General features: G+C 37.8%; 1 protein-coding gene across 1 annotated transcript; it reads right to left on the bottom strand.

Moving 5' to 3' along the window:
* Positions 1–935: 935 nt before the first annotated feature.
* LOC121725669 lies at positions 936–20,780 on the bottom strand. The gene is made up of 9 exons (XM_042112715.1): positions 19,484–20,780; positions 19,147–19,300; positions 17,585–17,813; positions 12,236–12,332; positions 9,801–9,933; positions 8,711–8,931; positions 6,344–6,605; positions 1,897–1,972; positions 936–1,657 (listed from the first exon to the last, which is right to left on the bottom strand). Exons 1-9 carry the CDS (start codon positions 20,744–20,746, stop codon positions 1,426–1,428), a joined length of 2,667 nt encoding a protein of 888 aa, XP_041968649.1. The 5' UTR covers positions 20,747–20,780; the 3' UTR covers positions 936–1,425.
* Between the last annotated feature and the right edge of the window lie 491 nt (positions 20,781–21,271).

The raw sequence follows: 21,271 nt of genomic DNA, 5'->3' as shown, positions 1-21,271 counted from the left end.
AATCTTGAATAGTTAATAGTTATGCATTGCGTAAATGTTTTGATTGGTAAGGGGACTATACCTATAATATGGGGGTACGTTGGATGGTAAATGGTAATGAACTTCTATATTTTTGATGCAAAGACCATTCGAATAAATGAAACTGGAGAACTAAATGAACATTCAATTTTGTTGACTAATTTCAGATTATTATTTGAAGGACTGGCTACATTGATTACCGTCATTTTTCTAATAATATAGTTTTACCTAACTACAGACACGCTTACTAATTTAGTTACGAGTCGTGAGTCGTCGAGTAAAGAAATCTAAGTGCGACTAGATTAATAAGAATTACTGGTACCTTCGCCTTTTCTGTAAGCTGAAATTTTGTGACAGCCTTATGAGTTGTGGACTGTGGTACTTATTAGAATTTAGACCATAACTTTATTATATTATAGCATTCATGTGAATAACAATATTTATAATATATTTTATCTAAAACTACGCGTCCGCAACAAAATAAATAATACTTATTATTGATTTTACCAAAATAACCAAAACTAGAGGTCGCCTATGTAATCACCTTATCATATTAATTACAAAGTCTAAAAATCTTTCTACGTAGTATAATAAAATATTAAATACTTATTAGGTATTATTATTGTTTTCTAAGAGAATCATTAATTTATCTATATATCAGTACGTTCTAAACCTAGCCTTACTGGATTATCTAATAGAAGATACCTACTTTTGGTAAAAAGGAAGGCGAAGCAGTGATGCAAAGGTAGACCTAAGAATTTTAATATTTAGAATGTCGACATACGTATATACTATATGTATAATGTATATAATATAATACATTTACTTTACAAAACATATCTTCGGAAATGGTAAAAATCCAATGTTTTCCTTGTAAAAATTGATTCTACTGTAATAAGTAATCAAAGCACAAGATATTACCCATTGATAACAAGTAACAGCAGATAAATATTAATCAAAATATAGATGGAAAAAGTAAATAATATAATTAAAGTGCCTAATCAGGGTTTTAAGTTTGTGCTATCTGATTCGGACTGGGCACACAAGCGCCGCCTGGCGAAATAACAAGCATCGAATACAAAGACAGCGCCTCAGATATTTACAGATAGATAATTCGGCCACCCGACAGTGCCTCGCGAGCAGCTTCAAAAAGCTGCTAGAACTAAGCGCTACATCGGAAATCATCATCACTAAGTTCAAAACTGTGACTTTGTAGAATTATTTACGTCAATATAAGGTTTTGTGCGTTTCCAGTCGTTCGTTTTGCTCAGATATTGGTCGGTGGGTCAATATGTTGTTTAGCATAACGATAACCCTCGTTGTTTTATCAACGGGGTCTATCACAACGAAACTTGAGCATAAGCTATCTGAGCCTTAGGTCATCTTGCCTCATCGTCCACTAATAATTCACAGGTCTTGGCTGGAGCAGTTGAGTGACTCCAGGGTGCGGGGGGCGACGTCCTCGTACGGGATGACGTGAGCCGACGCCAGCTCCTTCGACACCCGCTCCGCCGCACTCAGAACTCGCAGCAGGTTGAGGCCCGCGAGCTTCTTCAGGTCCTCGATGCTCCATCCGTCCTCCATCAGCTCGGCGAAGAGGAGAGGGTACGAGGCCACGTCTTCCAAGCCCTGTGGGGTGCTGTCGATACAAAAAGTTTGTTTATTAATTTGCTCAAAATGCTGCACAGTATACTATAGTATCTTAATGTATGCAGTGTGCACGTAATAAAGAAGTTATGCTGCATTGGAGTTAGTGACGTGTTTACATGGATGGTTTAAGGTTAAGATCAAACGTGGCTCCCAAGCACTTAAGCTAAGAGTCTTCATAAAAAAGGAAAATACGGTACATATAAAATTGTAAATTAAAAAACTCCTCACTAGTTAATGCCGTCGTACCCGGCGCCAAGCCCCACGCTGTCCACGCCGGCGATGTCGCGGATGTGGTTGATGTGCTCTGGAAAGAGTATTTATTTATTACTACATCTATAATTCAATAGGTACCTAATACCTAGAAGCTTGGACTCACAATGAGTAAACGATGCGACTTAAACTTTTATTAAACCCCATAATTTCTAATTAGGTACTTGCTAAATGCAATTTGACTAAAGGCGGCAACCGACAAACCAATAAGAAAAATTTTCGAAACCTAGTCGAACGCAAATTGTAAATGGAAAATTGTATATCTGAATACTCCAAGAGACATCATCGATTTATGTGACAATCGCCGAGACAGCACCTTTCGGAAATGTTTCCAGTTTTTTCAGAATGTAATATCGCGGTCGTTTTGCAGATCAGCACGTCGAAACAAAAGCATTTGATGCACAAAGGGCTCCTCAGTTTTTAAAGGTATACGAGTCAGCTCACTTAAATAACGTTTTAAAGTTGCGACAGTTCGCAGATTAAACCAAACCACACAACAATGTAATAAAAAGCGTATAAAAGAATGGACCGCCCCAGCTGGGCATATGGTAAAGCTAAAAGAAAAAATATCTGCTGCATCGCTGTGGTTGTCAATCGAGAGTGTCACGCTGCGGACGAAAAGTATAAATGGGTTTTATACATAAACTTATAATATACTGTCGGTTTTATATGGTCTTTATTTACACACATTAGATCACTGACTTTAAAATTTAAATGTTAGATATTATGTTGCCCGCGACTTCGTCCGCGTCAGCAAAATGCGATAAAAAAAGAAAATGAAATATCTACCTTAAAATTGAGTTCCAAAATTCCACCGTAATATACATACAGAGCAAGTTAAATAAAAGCTTTTAAAAAGAGATAAATTTTCCCCTTCCTTACCCAAATAGTAAAAACCGGCCAAGTGCGAGTTGGACTCGCCCATGAAGGGTTTCGCAGCAGCTATAAGGTTTCTATGAAATTAAAAGGTTTTTGATTTATATTTATATTTCAGTTGATTTAATGAAAGAAAAGTTAAGGCTTACCATTTATATTGACGTATAAAAAACTACCTGCTAGATCTCGTTCAAAGCAATTTTTCGTTGGTAGTTTTTATAGTAATGTACATCATATATTTTTTTAGAATTATCATGTCCCTACTTTAGAAGTTAGAGGGGGGGGGGCGGACGGGACACACATTTTACCACTTTGGAAGAGTCTCCCTCGCAAACTATTCAGGTTGGAAAAAAAATGATATTAAAAACCTCAATATTATGATTTTTTAAGACCTATCCATAGACACCCCACACGCATAGATTAGATGAAAAAAAAGTCGTTTTTTTCAGTTGTACCAATGGGGACCCCTAAAATTTTTAATATTTTTTGCATTTTTGTATCAAAATCTTAATGCTGTTCACACATTACATCTACTAACCAAGTTTCAATAGTATAGCCCTTATAGTTTCGGAGAAAAGTGGCTGTGACATACGGACGGACAGACAGACAGACAGACATGACGAATCTATAAGGGTTCCGTTTTTTGCCATTTGGCTACGGAACCCTAAAAATCAGTCAACAAACGGTGGAATAATAATATAATCAAAGGCAAGATTTTTGATAATAATGTGAATTAAAATTCATGGCATAATTATAGTGATGATTAGTATTATTGACACATTGACATAATAATATGCTTTTAGTTGCTGAAACAACGCCAAAATTGCCGAATATTTATCTATAAGGATTCAAGAGTTCTGTACAGCATCTTCGGAACCAGGGTGTACTTCAGCGCAAATTCTTATTTTTTGGTAGTTTAAGCTTAAAATCCTTCAGAAAAACGTAAAATCACCATATGTTTCCATTTAATTTTAAGGAGTCCTGTAGATTTCTTATGGATTACATCATCAGATCATCACTTTTGTGATCATGTTACTAAATTCGGGCTACATCTCATACAACAACAAAATAATTTTGGAAATCGGTCTACAAACGACGGAGTTGTCCGCGAACCAATATAAAAATATAACAATTATACTTATGTATTAATTGTTATAGACCCATTTGCACAAATACAGTGTGTTAGTGTAAACACCGTTATCCTTGATACCATCAATTAATTATTATCTGGTACGGTTTAGGAAAAAGGGAGAGACGAAAAATCTTTCCATTTTTCGTCTCTCTCTCCTTCTCAGGGAAAAAGTGAAACCGATATTCAGGAATTTTGCATTTGAATAAATCAATAGAATCACAAGTACATTCTTAAATAAATACCGAGGTAAAATCACCAATGACTGTCAAAAAAAAAATGATATTTACCCTACTATTTACCATTTGGATTGACATATTTTACGGTGGCCCTAAACCTTTGTTGAAGTGGCCACTTACCACATCAAAACACGACAGGCCGATGCCTTTGGAGAGTGATGTGTGAGACGAGTCAAGTGATACTTCAGGTTAGATTTCAGGCTATGTAGGTATTATGTAGGCATGGTATGGCTTAGCACATAACCTTATAATTCACCGTTAACTTTATATGATATATGATTCGGTTTATATATGGGTGTAAATAATGTGACTAGTATTTAAAGAAGATTTAAATAAACTACAATTTTTTTTTAAGTTATTTTCAGTATTCTCGTTGTAGGACAATAATTGTACCGCAAAATAGAGGGACCTAAAAATGTTAGCATAATCCATAATATGATTAATTAACAAGAATATATTGGAGCGAGCGAGTCCGACTATAGGTATTTTTTTTCACTAGGCCATATTTTAATTTTTTATTAAAAGACAATTTTTTAAAGCAATGGCTGCGAGTATTTCCATGATAAATAGGGAGATTTTTGGGCGGGACCTTTTTTTTTTTTTATTAAATAAGGGGGCAAACGAGCAAACGGGTCACCAGAAGCAACATCAGAAGAGCTGCAGGTGCGTTACCGGCCTTTTAAGAGGGAATACGCTCTTTTCTTGAAGGTTTGCAGGTCGTATCGGTCCGGAAATACTGCTGGTGACAGGCCTACGGCGCAACGATATCTAGGACGATCTAACTACATCCAATTCATTTAAAAAAAACTTGAGAGGTGTCAAGGGACACCCGAATGGAACGAAGTTATTTCTTATGTTCAAAAGCCTGTATACATATACACTCAAAAATATTTAAAAAATGCCATCTTTTGACGCCCAGGAATACTAACAACGCGTCGCTGTTTATTTAAAAAAAAAAGCCGTCTAGTGAAATCTAATGACACACAGGAATACTTACTATCAACGCCCTCTGCCCTTAACATGCAGGTACTAATAAAAAAGTGTCGGGGTCAAATCAAGGTCAAATATCGTTCTGTCTAGCCTTCAGACCGCCGAACGCGCGATAAGGAACTTCGTTCCAAAACGCGCATATATTCATATTTTTTTCTTTTACCTCCGAGCAAAGCTCCGGCCTCCCAGGTACTTATTATAATTTGCAAATCAAATACCAATACAATACCTGTTACGTTCGGTTTATACGTCGCATAACCACGCTCGTATTATACCGCCCGCGTCGATGCCAAGGGGGTTTATATGTGCATAAATTTAAACCAATTTTATGCCTCATCCTATTATAATGTTCGCTTTCATTAGCTCTCATGAAACAAAATCAACATCCCGCGAATATGAATGAGGTCGAAACTGTTCGCGGCCGAGAAGTCTACAATCTTTACAAACTTTTAAAAGCATAGCGTAACGAAACGTGAAATGTGTAGCTTATTAATATGTAAAATTCAATTTTCTCGTAAATTAAAATAAATATAATTACCAGTAATGACTCTCGTACGTTATGGAATAGAATGTATTTCAATATTAATATCTAGCTTATCCATATCCATACTTTAATAGGTATTATAAATGCGAAAATATGTCTGTCTATCGGATACCTCTTCACCTCCAAACCACTGAACCGATTTTGTTAAAATTTGGTATGAAGATACTTTGAATCCCGGGAAAGGACATAGGATACTTTTTATCCCGGAAAATGTACGGTTCCCGCGCAATAAACGAGTTTGGCTCAACGGAGTTGCGGGCATCATCTAGTTTACAATCAATTTCATATCCACAATCCAGGTGGATTAGGAATAAATTCCCAAAATACAGGCTGTCATAATCACATCGACTGAGGGAGTATATATGGACAAACAAAACGATCGACATCGTCTGTTTCAATTTCCTTTCAAATTGCGGAATCTTAAAATTGAAATTACAACCACGTATTAAATTACTAAAACCGCATATTATTATACATGTCTCACGCGCCGCGCGCGTATGTAACTCGTAAGTGTTTTTTAATACCCCGCTGCGTAACTCTATGAGTAGGTAGGCTAGACATTTAAATATTGTATAATATGATTGAGCTTCTATATAACTCTACTGTATGATGTTCATGGTAACTCACCTATAGCGTCTTGCACGGTCGCGGAGTCGCCGCAAGTGAGGAAGCTGGTGTAGAAGTTGACCATGATGAGGCCCTTGTTGGCTGCGAGCAGTCGCAGCACCGTGTCGGGCACGTTGCGAGTGACATTGCACAGCGCGCGCGCGCTCGAGTGCGAGAACAGCACGGGCGCGCGTGACACCGTCAGGGCGTCACGCATCGTTCGCTCCGACACGTGCGACAGGTCCACCAGCATGCCGAGACGGTTCATCTCCTTTATCACTACCTGCAAATATAAACTAGCTAAAAAGTACTGCAAAATAATTATTTATTATCTCGTATTGTTACGAGTCTATTGACTCGAATCGGTATTTTAGGCGCTTGTGCGATAATCATCCTTCCTAGAATACGATGGAGTTGTACGTGTAATTTGTAAGGTTTTTTTTAATGAAATAAGGGGGCAAACGAGCAACCGGGTCACCTGATGGAAAGCAACTTCCGTCGCCCATGGACACTCGCAGCATCAGAGGAGCTGCAGGTGCGTTGCCGTCCTTTTAAGAGGTAATAGGGGAGGGTAGGGGTGGGAAGGGAAGGGAATAGGGAAGTGTAGGGAAGGGAATAGGGTAGAGGATGGGACCTCCGGTAAACTCACTCAAGGTATATCGGTTACAATTTGGAAACTAGAATTTCATAAGTAAATTTTCATAAATTTACTTATGAAATTCTATTAAGAAGATTTATAACATTTATATTTTTAAAAATTACTCTCCATTGATTATAACCGAAAGGAATATTACTACATTGGTAGTGTTTACCACAAAGTAAAAGCGGCAAAGGTAATCTCCAAAAATGTCGCGTTAAACTTTAACTGCTCGCATACATTTGCTCTTAAAAAAAAAAACAAAGATTTAAGCATGATAATTGGTACCTGCATGTAACTCTGCGTTACAATTGAGAGTGGTTTCAACAAAAGGGAACGTTAGGCGAAGTATCGCAGCGCCAGAAACAAAGGAGTGTTTCGCAAGCAACCAGTCTCATTGAGAGCGGGATATTGCGGGCGACAGTGTTTATGGTTATGGAGCACGAGTGCTCACTCCTGCCTCCTTGCCGAGATCTTTACGTTGTTTTTATTATGCGCCGATAATATCCTAAGTATTATGAGCTCCTTTATTTCGGTTACGTCTATTGCAAACAGAATAAAACTCGGATCGTATGCTAAGTGTTATAAAATTATATTTTACAGGTTTTCGGGATAATTTTGAAGTATTTCGAATTGTTATGTGAGATATTACAGATGTATATTATAAATTAGTAAAACAATAAAAAGTAAATAAAACTGTACAATATTAATAATCTTTGTGCGGCCTCAAGAAAATAATTCGCTTATTTTGATCTTATCGGTCCGAATGGCTTAAAATATAGCGGACTCGGACATGATCAATTTGGTAGGGATTATACAATTTAGGAGCAGCGTCGGTGTACAGTCGTACGAATCCCTAAAATAATTAAATTAAGTTGTAAGAAAATCCTCTGTTATGAGCCGTAAGAAATTGTGATTTTGTCCAGATATAAGAGTGATTAACGATAAAGATAATATTAACGAGATACTCGAAATGGAATTGACATTTCTGTAAACAAAATTCCCATTTATTAAAAGTCAAAGAAGTCAATTAAATGAGATCAAATGTTACATTTAATTTGGTGTTGGGAAATATAATTTCCTCGCCGACGAACGTTTCGATGAAGTTCGTTTCGCAATATTTTCCTCGGCCGGGTAATGTAACGTACACGAACTCGAAATAATGTTAACAACTAGCCCAAATCGACCACTTTGCGGTCGGTCCGCATAAGTGGAATATTGGTATTTCGCACCGCTGTTACTACTGCTAGTGTATACATTTGGTCAGTTTTATAGCTATCGTTCCCTATATCGTTCACTATAAAGCAGTACTCTTTTCTAATGTACTAATGTGAAAAGTGTTATATCTTTGACGACCTCTGTGGCTCAGTGGTGAGCGCGTTGGTAGCTCAAGCCGGGGGTCGCGAGTTTGAATCCCGCCGACGGAACAAAAAGTTTTCAAAGTTCCTGGGTCATGGATGTGTATTAAATATGTGTATCATATAATAAAAATCTTAAATATATGTATAGTATAAAAGTATTAAATATATTTCCGTTGTCTGGTACCTGTAACACAATTCCTTCAGGTACTTACCACTGGGCCAGACTGACGTGGTGTGAAGCGTTCATAGATATTATTATATTATTATTATTAGTTAGACAATAGTTGGCTATTATGACGTCTCATTATTATTACAGTTTCTGGGATATTATGTAACAATTTGCGTATTTCTTACCGCCTGTGACGCGTTCAAATCCATAAACGTACTGACCTTGCCGAACGGAGTGAGACCCCCTCGAGTCCCGGGCTCGTACGATCTATCCGTGGAGGCGCACTCGGCCCACGGCGTGTCACACGTCGACGTCAGCGTCAGGTACCGGACCCCCACCTGGTACAGCGTCCTCAGCACCCCCAGGGAGCCCCCTATAGCGTGACCCCCCTCCACCCCTATGAGGGAGCACAGCCGATGGTTCGCGTGCGCGGTCAATATATCTGAAACGAGGGTGTTGTAATGAATCAATCAAAATTATTCGCGGCTCGCCGGAACAATTTACGAGAGTACATTTTGTTTAATTGTATATCATTAAGGCTCGTAGCACACCGATCTTTACCGATGAATGAAGTTAATGAAACAAGATTGGATCTAAAAAGTAATTTACGAATTCTGTTTTTAATAGCATATTAAGGTAACTGTCAGAAATATTCGAGAAATGAATTATCCGAAGAGACTTATCATTTGCACTCGCCTTTTCTTCTAAGATGGCGGTTAATGTTGATTTTTACATTTCTCAGAGAGGGAGCAGAACGAAACAAAAAGAATCTATTACCATTAAGGAGCACGGACCGTTTGTGGCAGCTAATTTGTTTTGTTATTTATGGACCCTAACTCCTAAGCGGCGATATCCATAATGAGCCTAGAAAAGTGTAGGAGGTTTTCTTGAATTTTTTAATTTTGCTTAAAAACTTATTAACTCAAGTTGTAGATTAATGTTCGTACGTGACGAGAAGGTGGAGCTGGAGAGCACCGAGTCCGGTGTTATATAACTACAGCAAGAACTTTTGCTAGGATTGTTTAGTCGAGGCGCTTCGAGGCTTAGACCCAATTCCGTCTGTTAGTGCTAATCGTTTGTCTTAATATCATGCCCTCGTTCGCTAATACTAATACCAAGAGAGATATGATATTCAATCAATTATTATTGAACATCATATCTCTCTTTAATTCATCATCATATCTGCCTTAGATTAAACTTAACGGAGATTCAATTTAACTGAAGGATCTCTAAATTAAAGTAATTTAAAACTTTCACTTACACCTGTTGGGCCTCAGATTATGTTTTTTTTTGTGAACAATTGGCATTTACCATCAGCGGATGTGCAGAATGTGAGCTCGGGGTGGTACTTGTCGGTAAGGCGCTGGATGAGGTCGATCTGCTCGAAGGTGAGCTGCACGGCGTCGCGGTGCTGCGAGTCGCACGGCACGTACGCCGCCCAGAACTGCACACAAAACGTGTTTGTTGGCAAAGTTTATTCATTGCTTGCGCGAATCACAGGGAGGCTTGAGGTGGTTTATTTAGCCCATATAAAAAGTAGCTATGCTATATCTTCATCCGTAATATTAAAATTGGTTTAGACTCCAGAATTTTTGTGCTAATTTGATTAAAAATTAAATCTGAACGTAAATAACAAATAATTTTAATTTTTTGAGACAAGGCTTTACGGTATTCACAAACAATACAGTTTTATTAGTTTTTGAAAAACTGCTTTAAAACTATCAATTTAGTAATTTTTTTCGGTTTAACCCGAATCATTTGGGGAAGGAACAAAAAAGAACGATTTAGGAGGTCAATTCGACTACAACTTCCCGGGAAATTCCAAGACGTTCCCAGGGGTATTGGAATTGCAAACTAGTAATTAGAATACACAATGTCCCGAAGTTTAATCTTAATGTTGGGAAAAAGTGTGCATATTAATTTCGCGTGTAAATCCAGATGAAGCGTGGGCGCCTGCGTCGGACAACACCGGCAGAACGATTTGTCTGCGGTCGCCGGAGACGGCAGAAATGATGGGGGCTCCTCAAGTATTCCAATATAATGACTAGCACGTAATATGCCGGTGGAGGTTACGAGGTGATCTCATTAAGTATCCGAAGTAGTAAATATATATATAGTCCATTCTTTGTTCTAAAGATTTTTTAGGAAAACATGGGTATCGTTTTAAGCACTTAGGATTTCGTTGTCTCCAAATCTTTTTAAAACATAAATAATATTGCGTAGGCATAACCCATACTTCCATTCTTAATATTATAAATGCGAAAGTGTGTCTGTCTGTTACCTCTTCACGCTTAAACCGCTGGACCGATTTTGCTGAAATTTAGTATGGAGATACATTGAGTCCCGGGAAACGACACAGGATATTTTTTATCCTGAAAAATGTAATCACTAATACTCGGGTAATAGGGTAATAAATAAGATTGGTCGCACAAGTTTTTAAGCAATTTGTGATACATCAGCTATACATCTATATACATCTTTATACATATAAATAAAATTGGAGCGTCTGTTTGTAATATTGAAAGAACCGTTTTTTACTAAATGCATATGAATGTATATAGGGTACAGACACCAAAACAACATTTTTTACAATTTTTGTCTGTATGTCTGTCTGTCTGCTTGTTCCGGCTAATCTCCGAAATGGCTTGAGCGATTTTGACGGGACTTTTTTAGGCACATAGCTGATGTAGTAAGGAATAACTTAGGCTACTTTTTAACCGACTTCCGAAAAGGAGGAGGATATATTTTACTGATTAAAAGGGGATTTTTTCTCTTTTTTATTATCTTTGTTATCACACTTTGCTGACGTGGACGAAGTCACGGGCAACAGCTAGTACTTAATAAAAGATATTTTAGTACAATACAAAACATTTTGAAAAGCTTTGTACAAGTCTATTATACAGTGTTGTTTATACTTTTTGTGATTTATTAAGTCAATATCATGCAAGACTTCCACCGTGCATTCACTCCGCTCCTTGAATACAAATACGGCGAATACGTAAGTCACCGACTCGAACACGTTACAGACTTGAGGTTTACCAGACCTTATAAATAGGGGTATTATAAAGCATTATTGTTTATTCAATTTTACCATTTTTATGCGATATGCAAATTATATATTGTGTACGGTTATTTTTTAAACACTTGGCTAGCGTAGTTAACAAAGAAAATTATGAGGTTTTGTTTAATCCACACCATAGTATAAGGAACTGTACAAAAATAATAATTAATTATCTTTACGGAACACAAAAAAGGAGTGTATTATTAATTAATTTCATTATTTCATAATACTTAGAAGGTACAATCAGTATTTAATGAAAAATCCGTCGTTTGTGCAGGGAGCGGGCTCCGTACTGTTATTACTACTCGCTACGCAATTTCGTAGAGCTCGTAGCACTCGCGTAGAGGCAGCGTAGCGCATCTTTCTTAACATTTTAGGGTCAATACAGAACAAATTTTTTTATGGATTTGACAGATTTCAATCAAAATCAAGACGTCTTGCGAATCTGCTTTACTGTCATAACCCAGTGGTCCCACTGGGTTATGAGAGTAAACGAATCGAGAGTGCTCTTGTGTACTGCGCACACATTCGGGCACTATAAAATTACTCCTGCGTACCTGGTCTGGTTCCAATGAAACCTGCCACTGTCAGCGAAACCGGTGTGGGAGTTATTGTTATAGGTGTTATAGTGTGTCTCGCACAAATGTCTCGACAAGCAATATTAAGCTTTGCGTGGGCTAGTTACCTGTGCAGCTATCCTCCCCTGCTTGAGCCTCGGCAGGTCTGTGTGGCTCCAGGAGCTGGTGGCCCAGGGGGAGATGGTCCGCAGGTCCTCGTCGAACCTACAACAGGCACAAGGCCATTTAGCCGATACTTTTTCGTTTTCGCTTCGTTATAGAATCGCCGATCAAAATGTATGGAATTGATATTAGACGAGTCGAACGTCAACGTCATATTAACGAACACTTGTGTCAATTCCATACATTTTCATCGGCGATTCTATAACGAAGCGAAAACGAAAAGATTTTGGCTCACCCCCCAGGTGAGTTAAGCTAACATGGCATTGCATCGCGCGCATCGTTAACTACGTTGTAGAACCACAGACATATGCGGCAGCTGTCAATGTCGAACCAACGTGATTCGGTTGGGTTACGTCAAAATCGATGGACATTTAAAACCGAATTCCATATTATTACCGATCGAGTATCAAATATATTAAAATACAGTGCTTTATTGCAATTACTTAGTATGTTTTGTTTTTTTATACAAAATCAATCACTCATTATTATCGGACTTAGGCAAGCACCCTTAACTTGACACAACCAGCTTAGACCGGCCTGTGAATCAATTTCTATTAGAAAATAAAAATTTGAATACTAAAAAGTAGAAACTATAATAATAATTATTACCATGTACCCTAATTAACTACAACAGAAAATAGTATCAAGTAAGTTTCACTATACCCGTACCATTACACCGGCTCGCAATCACAAAACATAGCCTTTGGCATTTCGCTCAAAACGCGCTTAAATACAACTTTGTTTTGAAGCTAGTAAAAGGTATTGGAGAGCTTAATTAGAAATTGGAAAATGTTCTATTACATCTCTTTTCAAGTCGATATCTACTAACACTTTTAAAGGATTTGGCTATTTTTACATCGGCAACGATTGGCGATAATTTGTTAAAGCGATTTTGAATAATTTTGCTATCGCAAGATATTCGCTTCTTCGCACCGCCAAGTCGCACCTCATTTTGTTTCAATGTGAACAACATTTTGTTTTAAATATCAAATTAAGAATTTGTATTTCAAACAAAATTTTCCAACCGACCGACAACGTACTGATACGTCCTAAGGATGAGATTATAAAGTAATCGCACTCAGACACAAACATTAGTCACTTAATTGAAATTAAATGAAGATCATGACATAAACATACATTATCTGTGATCCAACTCTTCATTAAATTGAAGTTTAATCATCATTAAATGTCTCTGAGTGCGGCCGTTAAATACTATATTGTTCGTGTTTGATTCGTATAAAGTAAGTAGTAGCCGAATGTCGAAAATGAGATCGTTAGAACCGTACAACAGAACCCCTCTGCTATTGTCTTTACCTAAATGTGATTTGTGTTCTCTATCTACTTCTTTTATTTAGCCACATGATGCGTGTTTATGATTCCGCCGATTTCGAGCCGACACAACATTTTTTCTACTTTTTACAGGACCTTGAGCTACCAAATAAATCTATTCATAGGCAGATTGAGGACCAAAGTAATTTGGTCATATTATTTCTAGCCAGGACATTTCTGTATCGCTTCTTAATACAATCTTCAAGCAAAATGTATGGATTTGACATAAGCGTTCTATAATATTAATATGCATCTTGCTGAGTTATAGCATAAGTGGAGTTTCGTTCACGGTTACTTTACGAGTTCAGAAGGGCTACCTGACCTTCGATAAAGAGATAATGGTAAACTTTCTTGAAGTATTAGATTTTGAGGGTGTCAGGCTGTGGGAAGCAACAAAAATGTCCGGCACTGGAAGACAAGACAAAAATGAAAACTTTTCGTGTTCTGTTCTTGCTTGCACGCGAATTAACTCACCGCGAAGAATATAAATTATTAAATTGAGCTTTACTCTTTAATCAGAACTGAATACCTTCTAAAGTAACCGTGACCGAAACACCATAGTTGCTGGTCGTTCTTACCTCTGCAAATGTCACAAACAGGTAAACTTAATAGGCTCTTACTCATTAGATAGCAGGATCATGATTTATGACATAAATGCAAAAGCGCTTAGATGATGTTTAGTCTAGGACTAAACATCATCTAGGTAATGAAACAACGCATTATTATACAATCAACGCCTAAGTGAAATAATTTACATAAATGAGCCTCGAAACCACTTTACAGGCTAAGTTGTAAAGTTAATGAGTCTACACGAGGGACTATAAAATACTACAATGTACGACCAAGAGACGTTTGTCGTTTCGTCGCAACGACATTTTATAATCTAAAACATATTTTTGTAGATTTTACTAGTGACAGCTTATTATAATTTTTAGTAATTTTATAAAGAGTTTATGTTGTAGGGTAGGGTATAAGTTATTATAATTTTTAGTAAGTTTATAAAGAGTTAATGTTATCTTTAAAAATTCTTTGCACGAAATTCGAAAGCCATGCGCGTTATCTGTGTCAAAATTTAAAATAAATGTTTTTTTATTTGTGTACTACTTCACGCGGGTAAAGCCGCGGAAAAAAGCTATAGTTAGGACAATTTAAGGTGGCACCTGCGGTCATTGAACTTCCTAGTCTAGGAGCTATGTGAAAAATACTCGCACTGCATTCTGTTAACTTAAGAATAAAATTGAATTCTTGTAAATAAACAGATTATTATAGTTTCATCGGAAAACGTCTGGGTTACATCTTCGTATGACAATCTCCAACTATTTATGAGTTTGAAGTAATATAATTCATACTGTATTAATCAGTGTTCACAGGATGATATCGTACATTTCAAAATATGTACGATATCCAATATTTAGATGCTATATTTTTATTTAAAATAATACACAATTATATTGATTCATCTTCATTATTAGAACATATTTTTTTTTAAATCCCAAACTTTTTATCAAGATCAAAGAATACATTTCATATCCCTCTCTCACGAACCAACTACTCAAAAAACTCTTTTCTTCGTCGTGCTTGTGACCACTATAACAAAAATTTAAACACTGTTGACATATTTTGCAACAATTTATTATCATTTAAATCAAAAGTGCGTGATTTGATTATACAATAATTTTAGACTCATGTTGGATAAGTACAGCTGTAAACATTTAAATGTACATTAATATATTGTAAGATGATTGTAAGGTGTTATTATTATAATATTACCATATACTTTAAACTTTTGTATGTAATACACAATGTGTTCTAATGACTCAACGCTACGAATTCACCATAATATGTGTTAAGTTTTATATTAAGTAATGGTACTTTAGGCTTGATTGTAAACTTATATTTAAGTATTTTTGTATAATGGCTGTTTGTTACCTAAGTAAATAAAATAAAAATAAAATAAGATATCACCCTTAGACTAATAACATCTGTCACTTCATTGTCAATCATATTGTATAGAAAATATAATTATACAATTTTTTTGACAGGGAGTCAATGACCGCTACAGACAGAATTCCGCGATTTGACAATCATTTATAGTTTAAAAAATATAAATGCATGCAGTTATCCGTGGAAAAAATTGCTTTATATTATTTCCTGAGATCAATATAATTATAATATCCTATCATCCAGTAGTTTTGGATCCTTTTCGATTGGATCGAAAATAATAAGTACTTACTTAATAACAGATAAATGAAAAAAAATCGTAACAATATAAATTAAAAGTTATAACTATTATATAAAACAAATTCCATCTAGCTTTGGAGTATTTTAGGCTAAACAAGACTTGTTTGAGCTTTATCCTTTGGGGTTTCATCAAATAAATGTAAATCTATTCTTCCTAATGATTTCCTTGTATCGTAACCCACGTTCTATACAACTATTTTCTGTTGTTACGTTACAAGCGCAAGAAATATGTTGGGTAAACGTACAAACAAATTATTATCCTTGTCTGCAGTAAATTAATAACGAATTTCGAAAATAGCAAACTTCGCACTAGCTTACATTCCATTGATTTGAAAGAACGTGGAAATCTTAGAAAAAAACGCAACAATTATTGTGTAAAAAGTGTGGTACTAAGAATACAATACAAAAGCTTAAGTTGTGGTACTAAGTAAATATTAATTACCGTTTCCCCTGCGCAATAAACCGGGTACAAAGGCGGTCGTGCTAATTATTCAATATAAACTTTAAAGTTTTTGCCTTGTTCATTAAAATATGTCAAAAGAAGCTTCTCTGTTTCTTTTCATTGCAGGAAAAAGTTGAAAGCCGCGAATGAATTCTTTAAAATTAGTTTTATTTTATAAAATGTATACCCGAGGAAATTGATTCCTAGGTAGTTGTCAGACCTACGTCGTTTGGTCGGCTAATGTCAATTCAATGTTAGCTGTGATCGGTCGGATGGGTTCATATGTCTATGGATGGGTTTGACGTAATGCGACCAAATTACTTAGTTCCGCCATCTGCATAGGAATCAACTTCTCTGATAGTACATTATTCAGAAATAATGACTCTCTTTATTAGGGTAGTCAATAAATACTGTTATAACAAATTCGACAGTATGCCACTTTCATTTAACCCAGTATCTATATTCTATGAGAGGTTGAATCGACAAAGAATACTCACGAACCACAAAGAAAAGCGGCGACCAACTCTTTTGTAATTGGTTTATTTGACCAAGACCAAGAAGGAGGTCAGACAGAGTCGACGCGTGCACTCCGCCTGACAGGTATCTAACTATCTAGTCTAGGTTATAAAAAGGGCACCTCTACAGACGTACAATGCTCCGTCTGTCTACATCATGTCTACATGGAGAACTCTTTTATCGGTTATTCTATAATACGAAGAAATGAGGAAATTCTGAATAAAATTTTATATGGATATTTGTCACTATTAAATAATAATTAATAAACAGTACAAATATTTTACCATCTGATTTTACACGATTGGTTTGATATGACGGTTGATGATACTGTACGTCTTTCGATGGTATTTTTAGGAGTAGGTGGGTAGAACACTCGAGCCTACGTTCTATTCAAGAACGCGAGTCAATTTCATGAAATTAGGCGAGGAGGTTGTTAAGCAATTATAATTAATTTGTCCTGGCTTGATGAAGTATTATACATTTAAGATTGAAACGCCCGAATTGAAGATTACATTTTCTCTATTTAGAACAATTTATGGCTTTCGTTGTGGTTCCGTTGCTTTGTGTTTCGTTCGAATCCCATAATTCGAGGTGACTCAATGAATGTAAACAGATTTGAAAATATAATTAATGCAATGCTATGGAATGTTTTCTTGAATAATTTATCTATATTATGAAATAAATGTCGGTGTTGCTTTTAGTCTGAACTATATTTATTTCATCTGTATACAAGCTTGTGTATCAAAGGATTTCCTCAGTTACTTACCTAAATTCCTTGATCTTATTGTGTAGAAACTTCCTGATGTTCCATGGCAGGTCGTTGTGTCCATCTATCAGGGGCGTATCGTGCAACAGACGCTCCGCCAGGCGTAGGCGCTCGTGCAGGGGCGCACCGGGCGGCGCCCGCAGCGCGAGAGGCCCGGCCACGCAAGCCGTCCCCGCTACCAGCACCAAAATGGCTACGCAGCACCAGCGCCGGTGCCACGCCGAAAAACCTGGTATGGTAATAGCACTCAGTACAACCGTAATTCGAGTCAAAATATTTAAGAACACTTGCGTAGACGCGCATCAACACTAATTATCTCATCTCTCTCATTCTTCGTACATAAGAAAGGAATACCATAAAGTTTAAAGGTTAACTTTAAGGTTTGTTCAAATAGGCCTATACCCTTTAAAACCGTAATAATAAGCCATTTTTTCTGTATGTAATACAGAAAAAATGGCTTATTATTACGGTTTCAACAAAAATCTTCTGTACAAAAATATAAATGAAAACTGAATGAAAATAAGTATCTTTTATGATGCTTTTGTCCTTTGTAAATGCGCCAGATTACGTTCAGTAAGAAACTAAATCGACACTGTGCGCCTGGTTTAATCTTTTTAGTTAGAGTTTTGTCGTGCTAGCTTAAGAGCGCATATGACCCTAACTTGACTACATACTTTAACCTATATCTCAAAATTTGTAAGGTCTAGAAAACTGATTTTTTGACACAAGTAACTTCAGTTCATGAAGATTAAATGCTCAAGACGAAAACACGATTACTCAAAAAATGCTCGATAGTTTCTTTTTTACAAAAAACCTTGTTTTAGACACATTTTTGCTTGGATCTTCGAAGTTTGCTGTCTTTTTTTTTAATATTTTTTAATATCTAAAAAGGTATTGATAAAACCTAAATTTGCTCAAAACACTTTTTTCATAATCATTATAGTTCGTCTTTTATTCAAGTAAAACTAACTCGGCGATGATTCCGCGCCGTCCTTTTTCACCTGGCATGTGAAAGACGGGCGTGAGTGTGAAGAGAGAAGGACGATGTTAGATTTTTAGAGTCAGGTGAGCTCTTAAACGGTAAAAAAGCAGAAAATTGTTACAGCATAATTTCTAATACAATTTTATCCGGTTAAATTATGTAGTCATTGTATTATATATATACTGTTTTGTGTATTTGGTATTGAATTTTAAAGAAAACCGATTCAGGCGTTGAAACGTGTTTAAAATGAACATAACATTCGTTGCCTCATTTCAGGAACCAAAACACTGATAAAATATTATAATTGAAACCCATTCCGTTAATATTTTCCGTCCTAATTTATGTAATTAAACGGATGGCTTCATTCGTATTTATGTAAGTAACAATGATGATGTTTCGTTATATTATATGCTGGTAAATTTAATGGTGATTTTCACTTATTTTACGTAGGAAATTATTCAATGTTGCGATTCTATTACAACCTCATTAATATGTGTATTCTCTGCAAATTATTCGCCTCAGTACCTAATTCTTCGGAGCTCGCATGCGAGTTGTCATTATAGCATAATGTGATACTTACGCGAGGAGTTAGCGGTGGCGGTGGAGCTGTGGCTGGTGGTGGAGGGGCCGGGGGGGTTCCACTGCGCCTTGCATGTGTTGCACGTGTTGCACGACGCCACGCGCACCTGCGCCCGGTCCGTCACGTCCGGCGCTGGCGCTGACCGTTTGTTACCCTGCGCCGTTAAACACTCGTTGATAATTACCTAATTACCACAATATTTAAACACTAGTTCCACAAAGATCATTTGTCTTTTAAAAGTGTCGAGGCTGCCAAAGTTTTCTTTACTTAAAAATAAATAAATAAATTATTGTACGAGTAAAAATGTAGCATACATAAATCTCTAGCATATACTTACATGAGGGTCATAAAATATAGAAGTAATTCTCTTATCACAGCTAGAGTCGCAAGTGCAATGAAGGTGTGCAGTCCGTAAATTGCTGTTTACAATTCTCTCGGAGTCCATAAATGTTTGGTCGTCCTCTACTAAATCGCTTTTAGAATTCCTAGAGAGAAAAGCGCTCTCATCTTTCGGCCAAGGTTCCGCGACACGATCTCTGTACCGGTCGCTGGGGAAATCATTATACGACAACTGCCGCCTTATGCTCCTACTTCGACTGCGATTATCTAACGTTGAACATTTCGTTGCTGGAAAATTTCTGCTGACATTATCACTGCTGACGTCGAAGTTCCTTATTTTCATACTTTTGTGAGACACGTTCGTGTCACCGGAGCAGCTGCGAAGGCGGTCGAAACACTGATCGACGTTCGAGGAAAAATTTTCGTACGTCGTCGCGCTGTGTTTCAAATCCTCCTTCGAATGGGCGTTCGACGTGGGAAATATACAGCTCTGGCTGTTGACTTTCCTCTGCGACTTATCGACTAACGACATCATAGACAGTCTTTTGAGTGAGCTCGAAGATCCCGAGGTGATCTCGGCCAGCTGGACCGCATTCTGCGATCGCTTGGTCATGGCCTCGCCGCCTATTCTCTTCAGGTTCGATAATTTTCTCTTGATTTTTTGGACCAACGTGCTCGTCGGCTCGTACGATATCAGCTGTTTGGATATGTAACTAGATACACCTATGGTTTTACTTTTGGCGTGCTTTCGGTCGAGGCTCCGGTGGGACACGGCCGCCAGGTTGATCCGGCCGGTGTCCCGCTTTATCCTCTCGATGTCGTATATGCTGAGGGTGTGGCCGCGGGGCTGGAGGGGCTCCCGGCAGTAGTTCAGGTAGTTGTTCTGGCGGACGTTGCAGTTGCACACGAGGTCGAGGTCGCGTTCGGCCAGCTGCTCGTCGAAGTGCTGCCTCTGCGCGGCGAGGGCGAGGCAGGCCTCGCAGTCGACGCCCAGCAGCAGCTCGAGGCTGGTGTTGCGGATGAAGCCGTCGCTGAAGGTGCGCGAGCGGAAGTGGGGCGCGGGGGGCTCGGGGTGGCGGTCGTAGTCGCGGGCGGCGTCGGGAGGGGGGTCGCGCGCGCAGCCGGCGTCGTCGTCCATCATGGTGGCGGCGTCGCGGTTGACCTGGATGACGCGAGGCTGCCGCAGCACGCGGCTATCGCTGCGCACCGAGCATCGGGACGGCGAAGGCGAAGATCTTTTGCAGCCGTCCACTTGAAACATTGTCGACGCTATGGGTTTAGAAGCCGAATCATTTTCCCGTCTTCATCCTAAAAATAAATATGAAAATTAAAGTTATATTTCCACTTTAAAATCTTCCAACGTTACGCAAATTATACGTGGGAGAGCCATGCTTCGGCACGAATGGGCCGGCTCGATCGGAGAAATACCACGTTCTCACAGAAAACCGGCGTGAAACAGCGCTTGCGCTGTGTTTCGCCGAGTGAGTGAGTTTACCAGAGGCTCAATCCCCTACCCTATTCCCTTCCCCACCCTCCCCTATTCCCTTCCCTTCCTTTCCCTACCCTCCCCTATTACCCTATTCCCTCTTAAAAGGCCGGCAACACACCTGCAGCTCTTCTGATGCTGCAAGTGTCCATGGGCGACGGAAGTTGCTTTCCATCAGGTAACCCGTTTGCTCGTTTGCCCCCTTATTTCATAAAACAAAAAAATTTTAAAGAAAAGCTTGGATTAAGAAATATTTTATAGTATGTTTCATGTTACAAAAATAAAGAAAATCAATATGAG

The sequence above is a fragment of the Aricia agestis genome, chromosome 1, assembly GCF_905147365.1.
Source record: "Aricia agestis chromosome 1, ilAriAges1.1, whole genome shotgun sequence".
NCBI classification, from domain to species: domain Eukaryota; kingdom Metazoa; phylum Arthropoda; class Insecta; order Lepidoptera; family Lycaenidae; genus Aricia; species Aricia agestis.
This window is presented reverse-complemented; position numbering and strand designations above follow the sequence as displayed.